Source organism: Onychomys torridus, chromosome 1, assembly GCF_903995425.1.
Source record: "Onychomys torridus chromosome 1, mOncTor1.1, whole genome shotgun sequence".
Lineage (NCBI taxonomy): Eukaryota > Metazoa > Chordata > Mammalia > Rodentia > Cricetidae > Onychomys > Onychomys torridus.
This window is the reverse complement of record NC_050443.1, coordinates 169,255,061-169,280,435: the sequence shown is the minus strand read 5'-3', so window position 1 is coordinate 169,280,435 and position 25,375 is coordinate 169,255,061. Positions and strand designations below refer to the sequence as shown.

At 39.1% G+C, this 25,375-nt stretch overlaps 1 protein-coding gene across 5 annotated transcripts in view; it reads left to right on the top strand.

Annotated features, from left to right (window-relative positions):
- The window catches only part of Sorcs1 (sortilin related VPS10 domain containing receptor 1), a 535,816-nt gene that overhangs the window by 197,081 nt on the left and 313,360 nt on the right, over positions 1 to 25,375 (top strand). For all 5 annotated transcript variants that reach the window (XM_036172192.1, XM_036172212.1, XM_036172201.1 and 2 more), the window contains exon 2: positions 6,603 to 6,670. In XM_036172192.1, the coding sequence (XP_036028085.1) occupies positions 6,603 to 6,670 (68 nt within the window). The remainder of the gene's footprint in view (positions 1 to 6,602; positions 6,671 to 25,375) is intronic.

Here is a 25,375-nt window from a genome sequence, read left to right as displayed (position 1 = left end):
TTGGAAGGATGGTGGATCAAGGTTCTTGTCTCTGAAGGGAGTATTGAGATGCGGGCCACTTCTCTCTTTTTACTTCCTGATTACCATGAGGTAAACAGCTTTGTTCCACCATGAATTCACTGCCATGATAGTATTCCTTGCCACTGGCCTCACAACATTGAGACCAACTGACCATGGAATGAAACCTCAGAACCTATGAGCAGAACCAAATTTGTCTGCATTACAGTAATCACTTTGGGCATTTTGTCAGAGTGATAGAAATCTAGTCAGCTCCATACATAAAAACCAATAAAACAACAAAAGGAAAATGTATTATGGAATACTAAAGGCCCTGTTTTAATCTGTTGCGTATGGTGAAATCTAAGAGTGAGGAAGTATTGTGGCTGCCTCCAGATATGAAAATAAAGAGTACAGAACATTGACCTTGTTGGAGAGGACAAGTGGTCATCACTTGGGTCTGATGTCACTGACATGCTCAGTTACTTCTGGAATTGCACCAAATCTGGGCATCCTTCTATAAGAATAACAAAACCTCCTTTGGGGGAATTGTAGGGATCTGGATTTTGTGCTAAAGGCGATCTCTTGGATGTTGTGGCTAGCTCAGAACTCCAAAGCTGGTGTACTGATTCATAAACTCTTTCTCTTTCCAGTAAAGAGCACATCCAAGCTAATGCTTAAGGATCCCCAAAAGGAGTCAAAGCCTGTCTTCCAGTTCTGATATTCTGTGCACTCCTACCCAAAGCTATAGGTAAACCAGAGTTTTCTGCCAAAGCTTTGTTGACTTCAAAGCCTCTGTGCTGTCATATTCAGGTTCCTTTTCCTTAAAATATAGTATCTCTATCCTTTCATCTCTGACCATATTACATGCACTCAGGGAATGCCTCCTCTTCTATAAGTTCATCACTGATGACACCTCTCTTGATTGCTTTCTGAAAGGTATGGGTGTGTTTTGCTGCATTTTCAACTTTTTTCTCTTCTGGTTTCCAGGTTGTGAGTCTCTAGGGATTGGTAACAACCCTATTTCCTCTCCTGCTTTTTCACACTACATTTTTTTGTTCCCAGCTTTTAGCAAGCCTCACGGAATGTTGATTGAATTAAATGCGCAAAATTTTCAAGCTGAATGTTCTTTCTTCTGAACAAAGCTCTTATGTTCCTGAAATTACATAAGTTCTCATTCTTGAATTTCTTACCCTTTAGGATTCAGAAAAGATCAATGACATCATTAAACTTCTATTCATTATTTTATGCCCATAGATTTTTATCAGGTCAGATTCTCAAAGGATTCACAACTCCTCCAATGAATAAAAATGTCTAAGTTGAAAAGTTGGATAAATACTTGCTGAACCAAAGACACAATCTGGAACATGTATATTTCAAAGGAAGGCAGTATGGCTAGTTTGCTTCTTTTACTAAATTTGGAGTACAAAGAAAGTAATCCAAACCAGAACACCTATTTTTTATCTAGCCGTTCAAACTCCAGATCTCTTGAGACTCTTTATAGCTCTTTGTCCCTGTATTGGTTTCAGTCTTGCACCCACCCAAATGTTCTGTAGCAAGCTGTTAGAGTAAGCAGATAGATAGCCTTTTTCGATAGATGACAAAGAAACCTCTAGACCTACTAGAAGCTGATGAGGGAGAGGGAACTCGCTAACTTTAATCTTGTTCCAGCCTGCTGTCTTCTTCATTTAGGCCTGTTCCTGCTTACTAGAGGCATACAATGGCCCACCTCAGGAGACGGAGATTATGAGCATTAGCTTGGTTGAGCTCTGTAAGTTCTCCTCAGGTACCACAATTACAGAAACACCTGCCTATCCAAGTCTGAGTTATGTTACTCTATAGACTAAGATCCTGCCATCATCTGCATTATTCAGATATCGAGCTACTGAGCATTGGGGGAGAGACTTCAGGATCTTGTGGCACAGATTGCTCACTCTTTAGGAGCCTGAGACACAGTTCATTTGAGATTAGTTTCCATAGTTGGATCCATAGAGAGAGAGAGAAAAAAGAATACAGATTATTGGCAATTGAAAAAAAATAAATAGGTATATCCCCATTTTCTTTTCTGATGTTTTTATTTTTATTAATTTTTAATAAATATTGTACTACTTCTTTCAGAATTTAATACAACTCATTTTGATCATATTTGCCATTCTATCCCCAACTCTCCATCCACCCCTGTTTTTCTACCCCTCCAACTTTGTCATCTTTCCCCTTCACCTCCACCACCATGGCCAATATATGCTTCCCAGATTTTTATAGATATATGGCCTTCTACTGGCAGGTAGTTGGCTTATCATGGGCTATACTCAGATAAAACTACCCCTCTCCCAGCAGCCCACGACTGTCAATAGCTTCTTTGCTAGGGGTAAAACTTTATGCTTATCTCCCCTCTTCATGTTGAGCTTTTGGTCTAGCTTAGGTTTGGACACATTTTGTGCATACTGTTCCAACTGCGGGGAGTTCACATGTGCAAGGGTCCTGTGTTGTTGGTTTTTCTTTACTCTTACTCTTTGGGTCCTACCACCCAACTCCCAAATAAATTCATGGAGTCTTGTTTCTAGCCAGCTTTTCTTAACTAATTATCCCATCTATTTTTTGCTTCTGGGTTTTTAACTTTCTCTATTCTATATACCTTTCTTTACTTCTTACTTTGTGGCTTGCTGTGCAGCTGGGTTGCTGGCCCCTGATTTCACCCTCTCCTTCTTTTCTTGTTCCTCAATCTTCTCTTCCCAGAATTATATTTCTCACTCCTCAATCTTCACTTCCCAGGTTTCTCCAATTTATTCTATCTGCCAGCCATCCCCGCCTATCTTTTCTCTTGCCTTGGTATTGACTGTTCAGTTCTTTAGACCAATCAGGTGTTTTAGACAGGCAAAGTAACAAAGCTTCACAGAGTTAAACAAATGCAACATAAAAGATTGCAACACATCTTTGCATCATTAAACAAATTTTCCAGAGCATAAACAAATGTAAAACATCTTCAACTAATATTCCACAATAGTTCTGGTATGTCTATGGTCATTTCCCTAAATACATCACTCTTTCCCATACAGATGAATAAGGAATGGATGACTGCCACGCAACAGCTCAGTAGATGAGTGCTATAGTTTCTTTAAGTATGAACAAAGTAAGGTTTTGTAAGGCAAGAATGTGACCAAGGGGAAAAAAAAGGAGTCATAACAAGAGACAGATTTCATGTGGTAACAGGAGTTCTGAGACTGGTTAGGAAGGACACTTCTGATATGCTACTGTGGAAAAGTTCCAGATATGACTTCATGCTAAAAATGTAGATATTTTGTTAAGTGGAGGTTACTAGCCCACAATTATTTGGATTATTATTATTATATAGTTTGAATAGCCATAGACGTTTGAAAATATCCTGTGATTTGGAGTGGAACATAAGAATGTTGTCATTTGGATTATGAAATCAAGATATAGTAATAAATAGGAAGTTTATAGACATTATTTCATATAGATGTATGCTTGTCAAAATAACCTTCAAAGAGTCTGGGGAGATGGTCCCATCAGTAATGTTCTGGTTATTTAAGCCTGAGGACCTCAGTTTTGATTCCCAACACCCAGGACAAAACGAGGTGTAGTGGCTTGCATCTGTAACCTCAGCACATGGAAGCAGAGATTAACACATCACTGGAGGTCATTGTTCAGCCAATCCAGCAGAATCAGTGAGTTACAGCTTTAGTGAGGAACCCTATCTCAGAATATTAGGTGGAAAATGATAGAGCAAGAAACCTGATATTGCATATTTGCAGGAAAAACCTCCTCTCTCATATACACACATCTACATGAACACATGCATATAACACACACAGACACACACATAACTGACAATATTCTTGCTTACACTGAATTTATAGGTAAGTATTATATACTTAAACTAATAAAATCTATACATGAAAATCATTTATGGAGTGAAAATAAATGATCAGTCATATATTATTTAAATAAATTTTACCACAGTTTTGCTGATTTCTTTAACATCTGAAAATATAAAAGCCGTTAAGATGATATATTACCAGGATAGGCAGACAATTAGGTTTTTCAGCTTATCCTTACTTTGGAGCAGTGATTTGGGCTGTGACCCTTTTAACACGTGAAAATGTTATTAAATAGCACTACTAATCAGAAGACAGCAATAACTCACCAATAAGCAATTTAGCACCTCCACATAGTATCGCATCAGTTAACTGTCCAGGAGCGAGGCGGTGAGTAATGCATACACCCAAAGGTGAGAATGAAGGGAAGAGAGACCTTAGATAATCGATTGAACACATCACTGAAGGCTGGAAGTTCGCCTTTCCTTTTCTCTCTTGTTCTAAAAACAGAAAGGTTAGATTGGTTTGAACAACTATGCTGCGAAACGTTAGAAAGGACGCCTCTTCTGTGTGGTGCTGATAAACTGCTGGACTGTATTACTGGCGTTTTCAGTTTTCTTAGGCCAGCAAGGGGAAGCAGAGAATAGATTTCCACTTTTGTGCCTTCCTGCCCTGAGAAACTCTTAAACAATCACCGTGTGTGTGGGCGGGCTGGCTTACACCGTTTCACACTGGGTTAAAGGGCTCCTACTCCTGAGCACCTCTGAAGTCCCTTGTCACCTGAGTGGGAGATATAGCCCCTAACCATCTCAACTTCATTATTTAGTTTATTGCTATATTGTGTCATAAGAGTAGCTACCTAGAAATACTTTCTGCCCATACCCCCATTTTCTTGGTAGGGGATTTATAGACCTATTTGGCAAAATCACAGTGAGGTGGAGTTGCAACATCATTCTCTGTCTTCAAACAAACAGCCACCCTGCTGCCACTGATCAGCATTCCTGGGTTGGCTGTGATTGAAATTTAGCACTTAGAGTGACTTAATTGGCACAAGGATCTGTTAAGCATATGCCCCACCACAGGCTTGCCATCTGATATACCCATAGGGTGCCCCACACCTCACACATGCTTATGTCTTGCTGAAGAAGGGAGTTTTGAAGAGATCATTGATGGCAGCTCACACTGTGGGTTGGGAGAGAGTAGCCTTAGAAGACAGGTCTTCAGGAATCTCTGTTGATCTTCTGGGTAATATAGCTCTTCATTTCCTAGAAAGGAGTCCTACTTGGCTTTCTGTGAAGTGTTAAGGATCACTGATGCTCCTGTCTTCTAAATGAGGCACTGTGCCAGTAACCTGAAATTTGGAAGGATTTAGCACGCTTGGGCAGCCACTGCCTCAGAATTCAAGGTTAGAACATTGTGTGCTTGCTGTGGCTATAATTGATCCCAAAGCCTTCAGAGAAAATCCAGGACATTGATGTAAATGGATTTTTGCTGGGTTGAAACATTATAGCAGGGATAAAAGTTCTAGTGCTAGGCCATGTATACCAACCTGAACAGAACCACAAATAGGCCCAGAACATTCCTCCCTCTTGTCCAAAAAGTTAACAGGCAGAGGAAGAGCAGTGGTTGGGAGCAGGTGCCCTGGAGCTTGGGTACTCCATAAAATCAGGTGGAGCCTATTCATGGTTACAGGTACCAGCGATGCTCGTTCTCATCTCCATGTGTTGTGATGGCCAAGCCTGGCAGGAGCACTGAAAAGCAAGGCTCGGGTCTCTGAAACTCCCCTTTTCTTTTGAGTTTTTTGTTTGTTTGTTTGTTTGTTTTTGTTTTGTTTTGTTTTGTGTTATATTGTTTGGATCACAGACCCCAAGCTTTACTGTCCTGTTTGGGTTCTCCTCTGGCATGGCGGAAAATTCTGGATAGTCAATTAATGTTTCCTACATTCTGATCAAATGAACTAAATAGTTCGATTTCCTCTAAGTGAGGCTGGAAACAGGTAACAAACCAAAGGAGCCTTTGCTGTGAAGCTAAGGGAAATTTGTTTGGGGTACATTCTTTCCCAGAACCTGTTCCTAATTTGAAGGCCTCTCCAAACCCAACTTTGTAAGTCTCAGGGATCATGTGTTCCAGAACTGCTCCGTTACAATTACAATGCCATTGCCTTGCCCATCTGTGGTGTGGTAGCTCCTATCTGACTGTGAAGTCTTAAGAAATAATTAGTCAAAATCACAAAGAAAGGCATGGAGCTAATGCTGAGGATACCTATACTAATTCATATGTGATTTGTACTTATGATCCATTTTTATTCTTCACAGCAATGGTTCCTGGGAGTTAACATCTTGCTCTCTACTGCCAATATCAGTTAGGCATACTGAGGTTCAGGAATCAAGGACAGTGCTTGGGAGGTGGGAACTTTACCACTGACATTTCAGTAATATTTACTCAGGAGATAAATTGAAGTGTACATATGTGACAGTTTTGTAAACTTCCTGGAAAACAGTAAGTCCACCAGGGCAAGACATTCATGGACAAAACAGTCATGTATGGGACAAAACTGGCTGTGGGGTAGCACTGAGAAAGGTGGGCAGGGAAGCTGGCCAGAGAAGATCAGTACCAGGCTGCCAGCCCTTTGCAACAGAAAAGCAGTAACAATTTATTCAATTATGTTAAGCGCCCATTAAATGAATCCTAAGCCCTCCCTTGGGCCATTTCATTTCTAAGAGATTGTAATTGTTTGAGACTAACCATGATTTCTTCTTCTGCCTTCAGGTGATTCTCATTTTGACAAAGCTGTATGACTATAACCTTGGGAGCATCACTGAGAGCTCACTTTGGAGGTACGTAGATAAATTAGCCCATAATTACTCTGTTGTTTAAGCTTAGTGTCTGCTAGTGCTGTCTCTTGAAGTCTCATTTCCTGGTGGGAAGGTTTCTGGTTATATGCATGCTTTTCTTTCTTTTCATTCTGTTTCCTCTAAAGACTCAATGGACTTTGTCTATTGGCAGGCAGGAGAAATGCCTTCTTTTCTTGGTCAATAAGATTGTTGTGTTCTGCTCTTCCTGAAGTGCTAATGTATTTTGAATCCTATAGTTCTCACTGATCTGGGAACTCATGAAAAGAAAAGGATTCGGCTTCCTGCTGTAGAAGCCTTACCTCAGCCTCTAAATCTGCAGGAGCCAGCCTCCCCTAGGCTCAAGTTTCACAGTTTGCTGTCCATGGTCCTGCAGCTCCCTAGCCGCACACAAGTGAGCACACAACATTTGTTATGCATATACACTTTTATCTCAGGGCTGCGTGTTGTACTTTATACACATACAAATTGTGTGGAAAAAAATACTGTGTCAAATGGATGTATACAAATCATTTAGGGAAGAATTTCTCATGAACAAATATGTTTTTGAGGTGTTATTAGTCTGAATAAAAAAAAAATCCTCAGTAAACCAATGCAGTCTATTTTACTGTATATTAGGTTTTTTAAATAGTGCCTGATTCTTGTTAATCTAAATTCTGTCCTTCCCACCGGCCTATTTCAGATGGCCATGCCCCCACCAGCCTCTGGAATCCAGGAGAGCACTGTCTCTGAATGGCTATTGCTATCTCATCTGGTAATCCCAGAGAGACTATGGATGGAGCTTTGTTTAGATGCAGTTGAGAGGTGGGCCAGGGCTAGTACTCAGCAGTGTGCTGAAAGCATGAGCATTTTGGTTGGTGACTTGATAATCATGAAGTTCTTTACCACATTAAGTGCCCAGTGCCTAGTGCATTATTTAAATTCAGTAAATAAAACCTTGATCAGAATGTTCATGACTCAGTAAGTTTATATCTCCTGACAGTTTTTTCTAGTGTATGTGCATCACAAGAATAAAAGTCCATACCATGCATCTGTCATAAACAGTGCAGACTGTACATTAGACAATTAAGAGACATGCAGCCTTGTCTCAGAGAGGCAGAGGGCATTAGCAGACAAAGGCCTACCTACACTGTGGGAAATACACAGAACTACATGGGAGAAGGTGGTAATAGACCACTAAAATCCAGTGTCAGCATGCTTCTTTTTCTCTAATGAGACATATTAAGAGTGTTTTCCAATCTTAGGGAGGGAGGTTAATGAAATAAAAATGGCACCCACCATCACAGTGTTGGAGGGGCAGAGACAGGAGCATTACCGGAGCTTGGTAGCCACCCAGACTAGCCATGTAAGTCAGCTCCAGATACAGTGAAAAACTATCTTAAAAAATAAGGTGGAAAGTGACAAGGATGCATCCAGTAAGTTGACCTCTGTTGTCCACACAGCACAGGCATACATGTTCATATTCATCCCCTACCACACATAGAATCAAACACACACACACACACACACACACACAAAAAAAAAAAAAAAATTAATATATATGTAATACTATATAAATGAGTAGAATTTTTTTAAGTACTGAGATACTTATCAGCATATTTTTCTACTTAAAAAAACTAAGCAGCTGAGAAATGTCCAAAAGATCCAAACCCTCAGTTGAGCCTTATTGTTTGAAGGTTCTACCAGCTGAATAATCAAAAGAGTCAAGTGTCAGATGCCCTCTGGGTATTGGAGTAGGTGGAGGCCAAGAGGCAGTTGACCTTGTACTAAAGTCCTTAGGACTTATAGCTCTTTGGATCTATGAGATAGGGATGACAAACTACTATTGTACCCAATTAATGAGATTTACTCCCTGTTTGGGCTGCTATCGATTGCTCCTTAATCCTACAGCAAGTTGCTGATTTTGTTTTGTGTTGTGTCGCTGTTCACTCTGGGAGTCAAACTGAGAGGGCAGGGTGATCTGACACAGAACAATTAAGTGCTCCTGAATACCAACTCTAACTGATAGTGGATTAAGCTTTGAGACTTGTGGGGAAGCTGGTTTTACCATTTGAAGCAAGATAAGCTTAAAGGTTTAGATAAATAAAAATGTCAAATCAAGAGGCAGTATCTCCAAGAAGAAATATGTTCATCTTTCCACTCTCTTGTCCAGGGTAATCAGCACTCAGCTGAGAGAAGCTTAGCTGGTGAGAAAGCCCTAGGCAGTTCTGAGGGAGATACAGGAATGTGCTTTTAAAGGCACATGCACCAGCAGTGCCTTTGCCTGTAACACAGATTTCTAAGTGGTCTTATTAAATAAAAACTCAGGGGAGCCAGGTAAGGGGGTGAATTCTGAAAGATCAGAGAAGCAGAACAAGCCACAGCCAACCTGACCTGGACAACTCCTTAGTTGATCTTGTTTTTTCTGAGTCCTTATCCGGAATGGATCTCAGCTGAACTGCTGCTAAAAAGGCCCTAGTTCCTGGTTTTCACGCCTTTTATACTTTTCTGCTTCCTGCCATCACTTCCTGGGATTAAAGGTATGGGCCACCACTGCCTGGCTCAGTTTCCAATGTGGCCTTAAAAATCACAGAAATACAGATGGATCTCTGCCTCCAGAATGCTAGGATTAAAGGCAGGCATGTGCTACCACTGCCTAATCTCTTTGTTTAATATTGTGGCTGTTCTGTTCTCTGACCCCAGATAAGTTTATTGGGATACACAATATATCAACATTTCTCCTTTTTTTTTTTTTTGGTTTAAAATAAAAAAGTTATAACTAATATAAGAAAAAGTACATACAATAAGTATATACAATATATACAGTCAAGAATTACATTAACAATGTCTAGTCCGTTAACATTTGACAGGTTCAGACAAAAAACAAAACAACAACAACAACAACAAAAAAACTCCATTATATACATTAACAATGTCCAGTCCATTAACATTTGACAGATTTAGACAAAAAATTTCATTACTTATCCTATTTAAAACAAATAGTTCCTTTTAAAAAGTAGATTCAATAATTGACCTTTTATCTTATTATATCCATATTCTCTCTTTTTTCTTTTCTGAGTAGATTAAAAAAAAATCTGCCTTTTATTGTATCATTTCTGTATCTTCCCTTTTTCTTTTCAGAGTAGATTCAATAATCTACCCTTTTATTCTATTATTTCTATATCTTTTTTTCAGAGTAGATTCTATAATCTACCTCATCTATATCCTCTTTTTTTCTTTTTCTTCTTCCTTTTCTAAACAAAAACCCTGAATCTAATCTCCTTTGTTTAGCTTTTATTTGACAATTAACAATTAAAAACTTGCAATTAACCATCATAAACAATTACAATATCCATAACTCTTTAAATGACCCTAAAACACCCACCCCACCTCTTGAGAACGTAGGCATAGTGTTCTTTTTTGTTGTTATTTATTATATTTGTGTTTTAATTTTACACATCAGCCATGGGTTCCCCTGTCCTCCCCCCTCCCATCCCCGCCCCCACCTCCCCCTATCCCTTCCCCTCCATTCCCATCTCCTCCAGGGCCAAGACTCCACTGGGGATTCATTTAAACCTGGTAGATTCAGTACAGGCAGGTCCTGTCCCCTCCTTCCAGGCTGAGCAAAGTGTCCATGTGTAAGCCCAAGGTTCTAAACAGCCAGCTCATGCACTAAGGACAGGTCCGGGTCCCACAGCCTGGGTGCCTCCCAAACAGTTCAAGCTATTCAATTGTCTCACTTATCCAGAGGTCCTGATCCTGCTGGGGGCTCCATAGCCATTGGTTCATAATGCATGTGCTTCCATTCGATTGGCTATCTGTCCTTGTGCTCTTCCAATCTTGGTCTCAACAATTTATGCTCTTACAGTCCCTCCTCTTTCTCGATAATTGGACTCCTGGAGCTCTACCTGGGGCCTGGCTGAGGATCTCTGCATCCACTTCCATCAGTTATTGTATGAGAGTTCCAGCATGACCTATAGGGTGTTTGGCCATCTGATCACCAGACTAGGTCAGATCAGGCTTTCTCATGACCATTGCCAGCAGTCTACAGAGGATGTATCATTGTGGATTTCTGGGGACCTCTCCAGCACTCTGCCTATTCCTGTTCTTATGTGGTCTTCATTAATCATGGTCTGTTATTCCTAATTCTCCCTTTTTGTTCTTGATCCAGCTGGGATCTCCTGCTCCCCTAAGCTTTCTTTCCCTCAAACCTTTCCCTTCATTACTCCCACTGTTGTCCAGGTTGTTCATGTAGATCTCATCCATTTCTCTGTCATTGGGCGATCCCTGTGTCTTTCCTAGGGTCCCATTTTCTAGGTAGCCTCCCTGGAGTTGTGTAGCAGTCTAGTCATCTTTGTTTTACATCTAGTATCCTCCTATGAGTGAGTACATACCATGTTTGTCCTTCTGAGTCTGGGTTACCTCACTCAGGATGACTTTTTCTAGATCCATCCATTTGCCTGCAAACCTCATGATGTCATTATTTTTCTCTGCTGAGTAGTACTCCATTGTGTATATGTACTATATTTTCTTTATCCATTCTTCAGTTGAAGGGCATCTAGGTTGTTTCCAGGTTCTGGCTATTACACACAATGCTGATATGAACATAGCTGAGCAAATGCCCTTGTGGTATGATTGGGCATTCCTTGGGTATAGCGGGCATCGTTTTCTTAAAATTACTTCTTGTTGTCTGGGGGTGAAGGCATCTTTAGGGGATCCTGGAAAGACAATTTTGAGGTTAATTGTCAAGTCCTGAGAGAGTTGGTTATATCACTTGTCCACTATTGCATAATGGGAAAGTGCAGGGCTTGTCTCAATTTTTTGTTCGAGTAGTCTGTGAATCTGGATCGTCTCAGCTAGCCATCTCAAAATTGTCCTGAGCAGTTTGTAGTACAAAGCCAATCTTGGGGTGGTGTTAATCAGCTTAATGGCTTTATCATAGTTTGTGTTGAATCCTTGTTGTGGGAATCCAATCCTCCCCTTTTTCCAGATTATAAAGTCGCTGTTAGGCATAGTCATGGTTCCCGCAGAATTTTTTTTTTTTTTTTTTTTTTTTTTTTTACTTTTTAAAATTTTTATTAGACAAAAAAGTGAAAATATGGCGATATATATTATTTGTATGTTAATAAATAAAGTTTGCCTGGAGATCAGAGGAAATAGCAAGCCATTTTAAGTAAACACAAAAGTCAGGCAATGGTAGCACACACCCTTAATCCAATCACTTAGCAGGCAGGGTCTCTGTGTGTTCAAGGCCACACTAGGGAACACAGCCAAGTGTGATGACATAAGCCTTTAATCCCAGTACCAACCATAGAGACCTGGAGGTCTGTACAAATAGACAGAAAGTGACAGAGCTGCGTGGGAAGAGTAGGTAAGGTAGCTGGTAAGAGAGTCAATGAAAGGGCAGAACAAGAAGGCAGTAAAAGCCTCGGTAGATAGTAAGTCAAGTTGTGGCATTTGGAAGCTGCAGAGCTGGTGACGTAGGTTGGCTGGTGGCTCTCACTATTTCCCTGATCTAAGGCTTTCATGCCTATATTTGGCTGCGTGTTTTTTTATTTAATAAGACCATTTAGAAATTCATCTACAATTGTCAGAGAGGTTTACTGTTGAGGGTGACTGGTCAAAATCATTGTTTACCAAATCCCACCACTTGGATGGCATGATCTTTCCTCTTCCCACTCCAGAAGCGCCAGGGGGACAGCAAAGAGTGCCTTGGGCCAGATTGTTAACTTGCTGTGCTGAAGAGTATTTTCCTGCAAAACTCAGTTTGTACTCAGGTGTAAATAAAAGGCTATGAAATGGAAGTACATATTCTAAAAATGATGTGTGAAAATGGGAATTTCTCATAGTATCACACACCCAATCATATAGTTCATTTCTGTGTTTGCTGCCATGTACCACCGCTGCCCTAAAGACCTGCAGGCTGCCATTGCACACATGGTCTCTATCACTATCCTTTGCATTCAGGATTCATCTGAGTGTTTTATCTTCTACTTTTCAGGCCGTATCTATATCACATGACAGTAGTTTTGGTTTCCAGACTTCCATATTTATTTTATTAAGGTTAAATTGCTAAGTTTCTAAATCAAGGAAGTAGTATGTGTTTGTTATAATGAGCCAGTCAATGCAGCAATGTATAAAAACAACTTTCAATACTTGTTCACTTTCCACACAGGTCTAGGTTTCTTGAGGGTGGTGTTATTAACAGTTATGGATGATTTTGTTCAATGTTTAGGGCCCAATTTAAGTGTTAATCTATATACTCAACAAGGAATAATTGTGTGTGTGTGTGTGCTTGTTTAAGACACAGGAGTACTCTATTTACTCAACTCTGGCAGCCTATTTTGTTTCACTTGAGAGTAAATCATGGGTATGTATCTAAAGTAATACATTTAAAAATAATTCTCAGTTATATGTTCCCCAATATGTATAATACCCATATTGAATTCAACTAACTCAAGAAGTGCCTTCCAAGGAACAGGAAATGTTCTCTGTATTTATTCTTAAACCAACCCTATAAAATCAGCCCTGTTAATATCTCCAGTTTCCAGAGGAGAGAAATGAAACATAGGGAAATTAAAGAGCTTGTTCAGTGACTGTATGATTGTACAGAGATGGCACTCCTCAGTCTGTTTTCTTAATGTGCATGCACCTGGCTCTTGTTTACCTTTTTGATGTATCTTTAGGGTCATTAGTCAATATTAGATATGATGTACAGTACTTTAAAAACATATTTGTAGACTTGTCCTTATATTTTAATAGCTTGATCTATGTAAAGTACCAAGGAGTTCTAAAAATGCCATCACTATACTAAAACCTGCATTATAATGCAAGTAACTATCTGAAATACATTCTAAGAAGGTTGGAATAATATATTCAGTAACAATAATTGAATGCAAAGCTCTTTAGGATTTCACTAGGATTGAATGGTCTCAATACTTGTTTCCCCACTGTTTTTCTCACAGTATATTCTAATGAATATGATATACAGTATCTTCAAATTTTTGATATTGCAGTCTTGTGGACTGCCCTTCTGAACATACAAAGATACTTGCTTGTTCTTCGTTAATGCCATGCTGCATCATGTATCTTTGTCTTCTAGTTGATCAATGTTTGCTTACTCCATTAAATTAAACAAACAAATACCCACTTCTTTACACCAGGCACCATACTCAGTAGTCAGGGGAAATAAACCTTCTTTCCAGAAATTCAAAATCTGATGAAAAGCAGCAATTCTATGTAGATGTAAGTATGGTAAGTTCAAGATAAAGTTGTGTGCAAGATACTTTCTTTCCACTAGAGTTTAGAGAAAAAGACTGTGATCATGCATGACAGTGTGTAGTATATAAAATGTCTCCACAGCCTCAGGTGATGAAGGATTGCTCCAGCTAGTGCTGGTACTGAAAGGCATTTGTATCATGCAGACTCTGGGTTAATCCTTTGAAAGGGTCAAAGCAGAATGAACTATGAGGAGATGGCATGTAGTTGAGTAGAGAAGTCACTGATGACATGTCTTTAAAGGTTGTTATATATTGTCCCTGTTCCTTTTTCCTCTCTCCCTGATCCCTGGGCACTACAAAGAGATCAGCTTCATTTCACCACATACTCTTAACATGATGTCCTAAAAGCAATGCAGCCAGCTAAACATGGACTCAAATATCTGAAACCATGAAGCAAAGTAAATCCTTCAGTTAAATTGTTTATCTAGATATTTGTCAGAGAGACTTAATGATGAATCATATCATTATGTCTTAGTTTCCTCTTTGTTACCCTCTCCACAAAAAGAAAAGGACTCATACTAAGTATCAATGAACTCTTTTTTTTTTTAAACAATATATTGAGAAATGGCTTAGATGAAGAGCTATTAGGGGAGTGAGAGGGAGTTTTCTTTAGGGGTGTGATCCCTTGTAGATCAACCATGCTCTAGTAAATGACCCCACATTTATGTGGAGCTGGGGAGCAAATTGAACTAAGGAGGTTATTAAATGTAAAAAGGGCTTGGGGAATGGGATGAAATGTGGATATGGGGAGAGTTATAGGAAGTATTGGGAATGGGATAAATATTCTCAAGTGTATTATATGTGTAATGTATACATATGAACTCACATAGACAGTGACAGTAACCACAAGGACAGGTTTAAACCAGATACAATCACAGAACTGAGCAGAGGAGGTGAACATAAAATTCTAACCCTAACAAATTAGCTATTTGCAATAGATATCTGCTGGGACAGTAAAATTAAGTTTTCTCCAACTGAGTGTCATGTCACTAGGTATATGAGCCATACTCCAGGACAGTCACCAACACAAAACAGACTCTGTATTCCTCTTGTGTGCACTTTGTCTTGTCTTGTCTTAGTGGTTTTCTGTATCATTGATTTTTTTTTTCATGACAGGGTTTTTCTGTGTAACATTCCTGGCTATCCTGGAACTCACTTTGTATACTTGGCTGCCCTCAAACTCACAGAAATCCATCTGCCTCTGCTTCCCAGGTGCTGGGATTAAAGGCATGCTGCTACCAGCCTGGCTCATTGATTTTTTTTTTTTTTTTTGTAGTTTTTGTTTTGTTTTGTTTTGAGGGAAGGAATGAGGGAGACAGAGGAAGAGAGAGAGAGACAGAGAGAGAGAGAGAGAGAGAGAGAGAGAGAGAGAGAGAGATTGAACATGAATTTGGGTGGATAGGGAAGTAGGGAGGACCTAGAAGGAGTTGGAGAAATGTAAAGAATATGATGAAAATATATTGTATGAAAATGTATTTATTTGCTTTTTCTTTCTTTTCTTTTTGAGATAGGACCTCTCTATGTAGCCTTGGCTGTCTTGAACTCACTGTTTAGATCTGGTTGGCTTCTAACTTGAAGAGATCTGCCTGCCTCCTAGGTGCTGGGATTAAAGTGTGTGCTACCACACCCATACCATTTATTTTTGTTTTTGTTTTTTAAATAAAAAATTTAAAATATAAAAGTGTGTGAATTTCTCAAAAAACTTCTAAAAATATTTTGAAGAAAATAGAAGGAATGGTTTAGGGTTGTTAAAATCTATGTTTGTATCTTAAAATTATTTACATCCTAAAATTTTTATATTCTAAAATTTAAAGTAATATCTTGTATATAAGAAAAACAGTTTTGAAGACAATGCAACATGATCTCGTGAAATTCAAACATGTTTCACTCCAAGAAGAAGAACATACCCAGAGCTAAGTGTGAAGATCCCAGGTTCATGTAGAGGATATGGTCACATGTAGCTTTAGGGCTCAGAGAACTGATGTGAATCTTAAAACGTCTTAATAGAAAACACTCAGAAGTCAGGTATTAGGGTGAATTCTGAAAGATCAGAGAATCAGAACAAGCTACAGCCAACCTCACCTTGACAACTCCTCAGCCAATTCTGTTTCCACAAGTTCTCAGACTGAAAGCATCTAAGTCCTCACACAAATAGATCTCAGCTGAACTGCTACTAAAAGCCTAAAGGCTTAAAAGCCTCTGGTTCCTGGTCCTTATGCCTTATATACCTTTCTGCTTCCTGCCATCACTTCCTGGGATTAAAGGTATGTGTGTTTTCTGGGTAAGATATGAGATCTCAAATGCTAGGATTAAAGGTGTGTGTCATCATGCCTGGCTGTTTCCAGTGTGGCTTTGAACTCACAGAGATCCATCTGGATCTCTGCCTCCAGAATGCTAGGATTAAAGGCATCTGCTACCACTGCCTAATATCTATGTTTAATATAGTGGCTGTTCTGTCCTCTGACCACCAGATAAGTTTATTTGGGTCCACAATATATCAATCACAGAGACCTTATTACACACTCCATTTAGGTGATTTTGGTGATGCTCTGGCTGTGTTCTACTGAGCTCTGAGAGACTGAGGGTTGGATCTAGAATCAGTATAGAGCCTGTACTCTTCAGTGATTGGCACTGTGCTGAGTTCTCCTTTTATCCTTTTAGCAAGTAATAGATAAGATACACAGCCAGGCAAGCAGTATCCTGATGAGATAATAGCTTTATCAATGGAAGCCAAGGAAGTATGTGCAGAACATTCTGATACAGGAAGCAAAGCAAATGGCATTCTGATGTCAAACACAGTTATAGACTCAGGAAATGTGCAGGGAATTAATTTCCTTTCCTTACGTAGTCCCCGTGCAAGAGTTTTCACACTGTGAGGTTAAATATTAGATCCATGGAGTCCTTGAGATACAGATTACCACCCTCCATCCCTTCGCAGGCAAATGAACATGCATCCTCCTAGGCTCTCAGAGGCTTTTCTCCTCATGGCGTGACCCCTTTGATTATGTATAATCTTGAACATACTATGAATTGGAAATTAAACATGGAAATGAATATATAATAAAATATGAATATATAATATAATATAATGAATATATGTATATAAGATTGAGACACAAAAGATATCAAGAGTACCGGGACATGATTTATTAACTTGTAGGAAAATTGAATCTAATTATTTGTCAAGAATAATTAACAGCCCATTTTTTCTCAGATTTTAAATGTGAATTACCAGCTTATTGTTAAAAGGCCATTCTTGTCTGCAATTCTACCATAGCTTTTTGCTGCTTTCATTTACTATACACCACAGTTTGTAACTGTCTTATCATTTTCTGTTGTCTGATAACACCTTTAAAATATTTCCTGGTACAAGAAATGTTTGTATCTTCTGGAAGCCAAGAAAAATGTTTAACAAATGGAATTTCAAGTGAGATTTAGCAAATTAATTGAATATACAAATAAATGCATACCCAGATCCATGCCAAATGGTATTACCCAGATGTGAATAATCTGACCATTTCCTGTAAGCTTTTAACAATTTGATGGGGGAGAGTGACAGCTAATGAGAAGTTCTTTTAATATCAATAACAGTGACTAATAATAATAGTGATGATAATTAACATTAATTGATGTGTCCTGGTGTTCTGGCAGAGGAAGGAAAACTTCTAGAGGACATGTGAACTGAATCATACAGAGGAAGTGGGGATAGCCTGAGAAAGATATCTGTACAATTCTTGAGTACATACTCAGTTCTAGACACCTTCAGGTGTTGTTAGCATAGTAGGTGGAGAAAACCATACTATATTCACATTTCAGTTCTGCAAAATCAGTTTGTTCAAATTATTCTCTAGTATATACCCTAAAATGTAACTCAGAGCTAAAAAAAGCATCTTTTTAAAAGTTGAGACAATGGGAAGAGTGGATGAAACAAATTTCAAGGAAATACAGTGATGGCATATATAGAGTATTACATTATATTCAGAAACATAAAAGTACAATAACAAAAATAATGGTAATCAGTGAAGTGAGGAATAAGAAAAGTCTGAATTTTTAAGACAAGAAAGAATGGACTATGGAAGGTGGAAAAAGCATTATTTAAATGTTTATATTTATTTTGTATGTGTATATGTAGGCATGAGTGCCATAGTGCATTTGTGGATTAAAGTATAACTTGTGGGAGTTGTTTCTCTCTTTCCACTGTGTAGGTTCTGGTGACTTGAACTCAGATAATCAGTCTTAGCAGCAAGGACCTTTACCCAGTGAGCTATCCCCAAGCCCTTAGCATGTTCTATATTATGGATTGTAAATGACAGATCCTATTAGATAGTAAGAATTCGGTAGAAAGGGAAAGCAATAAAAAGTGACTTTCTCATTTTTGTCTTGGGATGGTGGGTGGGTTGAGTTGAGGAGGCTATGATTTCTTTTCTTACATGTTGAAGCTGTGTGTTTTAACAGTTCCAATGGAAAATTCAATGGGTTGTGGTATGTATGTCTTTGGATCATAGGCAAGAGGACTATTGTGAAGACATATATTTGGAGGATTCCTTTATAAATGTTTGAAGTTTCATTAATAGGTAAAAGGCAGTGAAAGGAAGAGTGGAAGAGATCAGTGCTGAGTCGTACTTGAGAGCCTGAGGATTTGAAACAATTGAACTTGAAAGTCAGAATAAAAATGATGCTGACACACTCACATTGAAAACAACAGAACAGGAATTGGAGAGAGTGCTCAGTGGTGAAGAGTAGGTACTGCTCTTGGAGAGGACCAAAATTCAGTTCCCAGTACCCACATTGGGTGGCTCACAATCTCCATAGGTCTAGCTGCAGGGAATCTACCACCCTCTTCTAGTCTGCTCGGACAACTCTACTCATGGGCACATACTCACATTCACACACGAACACACATATACACATAATTCCCATAATTTTAAAATGAAAAAAGGTGAGATTTAAATACACACACACACACACACACACACACACACACACACACAGTATTTGTAAAATTAGTACTAGATTGTTCAATGTGGAGGGCAATGGCTCAACAGAAGTAGTGGAGGGAAAGATACATTCCACTGGGCTGAGAATGTGCACATGACTGTGAATGTCAAGTGAATTCTACTACTGATAAATAAGTAGTAAATTAATGAGAAAGATTATGGGGACTACTATATCAAGGAAGAAGTTGTCTAGAAAATAAAATGAAGAGATGATTGTTTCACTCTATTGTATGTATAAATGTAAACATGTCTGTATTTTCAATTGATACCAGTGGGGAGAGATTGAAATCCTGGGACAACAGATATTTGAATTGTCAAGAGGGGTCTGAAAGATGATTGGCAGACATTGGAGCAATGTGTATTAGACATTCCCTGCTGTTGGGTGCATACTGCATGGGAAAGCCACTGGAGAGGAATGGATGGAAACTTCCTTGGGGCAGGCAATTATTGTGATGAATTCCTCTGCCCCAGATGGGCTTCTGCCTGGGTAGGTGGGACTGAGCTTTCCTTCATTGATTTCCATGAAGCATATAAGATGGCAGTTGGCTTTATAGCCCTGGGATGTTTAGAGAAAAATAATGATGTGTGTTGCCCAGGCTGAAGAGTTTGGGGTAGTAAAGGATTTGTGGTAGAAGTAGGAAGAAAAAAAACAGTGGAACAATGAGACCCCCACCCAGAACCAAACATTTTTAAAAGCCAGAGAAAACTTAAGGAATAACATCCAAATGATCATTTTTTTTTTCTTTCTGTAAAACTTAGAACAGATCTTAGTTCCCTAGGGACTATGGGAAAGGGAAATGGGTAGATTGGGTAGAATTATTTACAAAAGCTTTGCTTGGAGCTACTGTGAATCTGCTGTTCTATGGAGAAAGGTGCTGCTGTTTTCCCATATCTATATCTGAGCATCAGCATCTGCTTGTCAGATGCCTCCAGACTCCTGAAATGACAGTGAGGGACAGCCAGTCTCTTCATCAGTCAGAGACTACACTGCTTTTCTAATTCTGGTTAAAGTACTTTTTGTCAGTTACCTCTCAGCTTAAGATGTAAAACTTGCCTATTGCCCACAGTTCTGGCACATTAACACCGTTTAAAAATGGAACTTCTGGCCTAGATGACATGCTGACATACCATTAGACTCCCTCTGCCACTACATTAATTTCCTCCTGAACTCTCTTTGGCCCAAGACAAACATTTGCTTGCTTGTCACTCACCGCCTGTGTGTGTGTGTGTGTGTGTGTGTGTGTGTGTGTGTGTGTGTGTGTGTGAGAGAGAGAGAGAGAGAGAGAGAGAGAGAGAGAGAGAGAGAGAGATTGGTTTCGATTGCCCTTCTATTACATGCCTACCTTTCTTTACCATCATTACCCCATTTACTAAAACTCTCCAGAAAGGAAGACCAATGTGTATTCCATCTTATAGCAGCAATAATGTTCGTAGGTCGTACCAAAATGACAGGTGGTCTTGGAAGGCCACTTCATCTATGGAGCCTGTCCTTGGGTTTTAGTCTTAATCAGGATGAATGTAAATCCAAGTCCTATTGACTTACTAGTTTTAAGAAAAGGGGAATTTATTTAAATCCCCTTTTATTTTTTTCTCATCCAAAAATGTGTTTTTGTCTCACAGGATTCTGGTTGCACTGTGATGAGCACATATATCCTACTCAACACACAACAAACAATGGAAACAATCAGACAAAAAGAGGGCTTTTACACTTACTTGGTCATTACTTGAAATAGTTCTTCCCTTATATAATTTCCCTAATAAATGGTACTAATAGCCATCTATGGTAGTTTGAATGAGAAAGGCACTATCAGTTCATATATTTGAATGCTTGTTTCAAAGCTTGTGGAACTTTTTGGGAAGGATTAAGAAGTTTTACCTTATTAGAGGAGGTGTGTCACCAGGCATGTCAAAAGTCCATTGAATTCTCAGTTTTCCCCTGCTTTCTCTGCCTTGTGACTATGGAACTGAATGTAATCTTTCAGCAACCACTCCAGTTCTATGCATGCTTGTAGCAGGAATCTTAACAAGTCTTATTAGTAAAACTAAACCTAAGCCAAGTATTGGGGTCAACACTGGAAGATCAGAGAAGCAGAACAAGCCATAGCTTCCTCAACTTGCCAGTTCCTCAGCTGATCCTGTTTCCTCAGACTGGAAGCTTCTGTGTTCTCATCCCAATGGCTCTCAGTTGAACTGTTGCTTCAAAGCCTGAAAGCTAAACCAGCCAAATGATTCTAATTTCTGGTCCTCATGCCTTATATATCTTTGTGATTTCTGCCATCACTCCCTGGGATTAAACGTGTGAGTCACCATGCCTGGCTGTTTCCAACGTGGCCTTGAACTCACAGAGATCCGCCAGGCTCTGCCTCCCAAATGCTGGGATTAAAAGCGTGTGCTACCACTGCCTAACCTCTATGTTTAATATCATGGCTGTTCTATTCTCTGACCCCAGAGAATGTTTATTAGAGTGCACAATATTTTAGGGAACACAATACCACCACACAGGCTTGCTTGTATGCCTGCTTGCTTGCTGCCATATTCCTTGCCATGGTGATCATGGACTCTAATCTCTAGAGTTATGAGCCCCAATAAATGTTTTTTGTTTATTGTTTTTTTAAATGTTCCCTTGGTCCTTGTATCTTATTATGTCACTAAAGTAACTAAAACACTGTGTTTTGTTAATTCAAACTCTCCTGAAAGAGTTATCAATGTATGCATTTAACTCATTCTCAAAAGAACTCAGAAGATTGGCTCTAGCCTTATACTATTCGCATATATGAGTAAACTGATGGACAGAGAATTAGCCAGCATCAGGTCATCAGGAGGTTAAACAATAGCACAAATATCTGACTCAGGCATACTAGCTCCTGAGCCCAGGCTTAGAACGCACAGGAACCATCTCTTGTCATAGCTCTCCCCTAACCACAGACAATGAAGTACTGGTTATTTGAAAACTCATTCTTATTCCACATCTAATTTCCTTTAGAATATTATTTTCTGAACATTTCTTAGCCTTACTGGGAGTTGGGAGGTTACATATTACCTCATTCACCATTGTATCCTAGCACCAAGTACCACTCATCTTTTATAGCAGATAATTGGCATATTGATGAATTTATTGTGGAAATTTTTCATTGAAAATTATTTTTGTCATGTGTGGATTTAATTAACTGATATCAAACTTGCTCCATCCTATATATCATTGGAAATCAAAGGTTTACAGTAGTTTGTTTATTCAAATGTCAAGTTGTTTTAATTCATTGTCAGTGCACATGTATGAGCTGACAGATATTAATTTAATCTCAGCATGTAATTGACACTGTCATGCTGTGTGGCTGCACCTACACCCCCATGTGCTAGAAGCTAATACAATGTGAAGGGAAGGCAAGTATACGCAACTAGCATTCAAGGGTTGTTTAAGTACCATTGTAACAAATGTCCATTGGTTTCTTATTCCAACCCCACCATACTATACTGTTACTTGAGATCATAGAATACAACTGTAGACAGTGTTCATCTGTGAACAGTCAGGCCAGCAATGGAGCCTTCATGCAGGGAGGCCCGGTTAGGCTGTGTGTATCACAGGGTGTCAGGAATGAAGGCCGAGGTATTGGAGAACTTTAGAAAACCTCTTTTCTTATTTCAGGTGAAGTTTCTGATATACTGTTCAGCCATAAATCATGCAGAGCACTTTTAGCTCTGTTCTTCTCTTTCCAGAGAGAAATGGTGCACTGAAGAGTTATTCCTCAGCACGACTTTCTTTCTCCTGCTGGGATGTGTTAGCAAGGTCGTCACCTTTGGTTTATTGGCTTCAAACAATCTGTGATGGTATGGGATTATGACTTCTTAGCTTGCAGAAGCAGGAGATGCAATCAATTCATGAAAGGCACAGGGCTTTTTTTTTTTTTCTTTAAAAAAAATATCTGTATTTATTTCTGCCAGCATTTCTAGGGACCAAGACTTAAAAAAATGGCTTTTGATAAGAATTTGTCTTTGAATGTCTTGCTTCATCACACTTTCAAATGCGAAAGCTGAAGTGGGCCAATGTGAGCTCTGCTCTAACTGTTGGTAAGATGACATCACAAAAGTCTGTCTTTGTCATATTCAACCCTTAGCCAGAGCAACTTGGAAGTTTGTACTCAGTATATATCCAAACATATATCTCTTGAAATGACCACACACTTGTATTAACCATGATTTCGGGTAGAGAATAAAGCTGTTCTCATTGGAACAAGAAATTTTTTTGTCTGGAAACTTTTGGAATTTATTGCAATATAAATTTTCTTACACAATTTTGCATCATTTCACAATTTCCTACTCCATCCCTGCTCACTTTGTTACCATTCTCCTCCAATTGGAAATCTGTCATTTCTGACCTCCAAAAAAAAGTTAGAATTCAAACTACCTTCTTCTTTCTAAATTGAATGGGGACATTTTCTACTTAGGGTTGCAGAAAGCATAGACATGCCACACCTTCTGTCAGGCAGCAGTGGCCATGGCTCATAGTACAGCCTTGTCAATTGTAATTTTGCTGACACAGGGTACCTGTGGTGGCAGCTGCTTTTTTGTCAGCTCTCCAGAGATTACAGGCTGGTGCTGTGGGTCTGAGGTTACATATGAACCCATGGACTCCGCTTGTCCTGGTTGCTTTGTTTTCATTAGCTTTACAGTATTTGCAGAGCTGGTAGAATCCTACCCCCGGTTCAGTTCCTTCATGGAGTGGTTGAAGCATAGGTTAAAATTCTTCAGTCAGTCACAAGGAAGCATGTAGGGTTGGGGCTGGGGTGTAGAAGTCAGCTCCTTCCTGAACTCTAGGTAGTAGGGAGCATCTGAGGCAGCTGCTGTTATAACTGCTGATTGGCTCCTCTGCCCTCACCAACATGAGGGTCCCAGGTCTTTGGAGCTAGAAGATTAATTGTTATACAGGTGTCTCATGTCCTCTAGATACAACTCTGTGGGAAATAATCAGATTGAAAATTGGGGACATTTCTTTTATTGAGCCCACTATAGTGTGGTAAGGGTCAAGGTAGAGTTAGCAAAGGAGCTCTAAATGTCCTGTTATGGGTTAGGTCTGGAATAGACCTTTGTAGACCAGAGTAGAAAAAGCCTGGTCCTTGTCTCTAACACTCTAAGCCTACTTTTTTGTTTATTTGATGTTATCTGTCACCTCCTAGTCCCTAGGCACACAAGAAACAATGCTGCCCAGAAGGATCCATATGGAGTCTTTTTTTTTTTTTTTGTCCCTTTGTTTTAGAACACTAAGTTTGAATGCAGAACTTTGTATATTCTGTATAGGCACTCTACCCCTAAACTATCTCCCTAGCTCTTTCTGTTGCTATTTTCGTTGTTTCTTTTTTGCTTATTTAACATTTATCATTCAAAAATCTATACGAAATACTTTCTTCCTAAATTGACAAGAGTAGTATTGAAATCATTCCATAGCCCAACAAACTGTATCCCCATACCTCTGCCTTCTAAGCTATTGAAACTCCAGGCCTTCACCATCCAACATGATTTCCTTATGGATTCTTTGTCAGTATGACAAAAATAGTTTGAGATAGTTATTAAATTTAATCAAACATTGGTTAATATTTCCATTCTTGGGCATCTTTTTCCTTGTCTAGCAAATTAGTTTGTGGATAATTCAACTTATTTCAGTTAGAGAGATACAATGTGGTCATTTAAGATTTGATGGAACTTCTGTGTATTAAGCCAGGAGGTTAATTTATGAGAACAGTTGTGGTCATAAAGAATAGTTGTTGAATTATTTTGTGATCAGTAGTTTCCTACTGAATCTGAGAAGTCCATTTTAGGTTCCCATGGTGTTTGGGGCATTGAGTCTTACACCATAGTCAATGACCATTCTACTGTTGCTGCTTCTTCCCAACAGTACGAAGGTGCAGCTGTCTTCTGGGGCTTATGTTTAAATTCCATCACAGAGACATATCTGATACGTGAAGGGAATCAGTGTTAAGGAAATCCCTAAATGAGACCTATGCTTTCAGCTTCCTTTTGCTCATGAAGACGTTTCCCCAGAATATAGGCTTCCTCCATGAGAAAAAAAAATACTCCAAGTTCCAGATGAATAGCAGGAGCTCATTAAATGTGACCATTCTCCATTTCTAGTATTCTCCACAGGTTCTTCTTTTCATGACCACAGTATTAGTAACTTGCCTCATTGCTGTGACACAATACCCAAAAAAGGAACATGACAAAAGCAGAGTGTTTGTGTGGCTTACAATTTCAGAGTTTAGTCCGTAGGTGCAAGAAAGTCATGGTGACAAGAGATTGGGATCATAGTGCAGCTGCAACCGAGTAGTGGAGAGTGATTATTGCTGAGATCATTCCCTTTCTACTTTGTATTTAATTTGGTACCCCAACCCATGAATTGGTACTGCTCACATTTAGATTCTACCTCCCCATTTTAGTTAACTTGA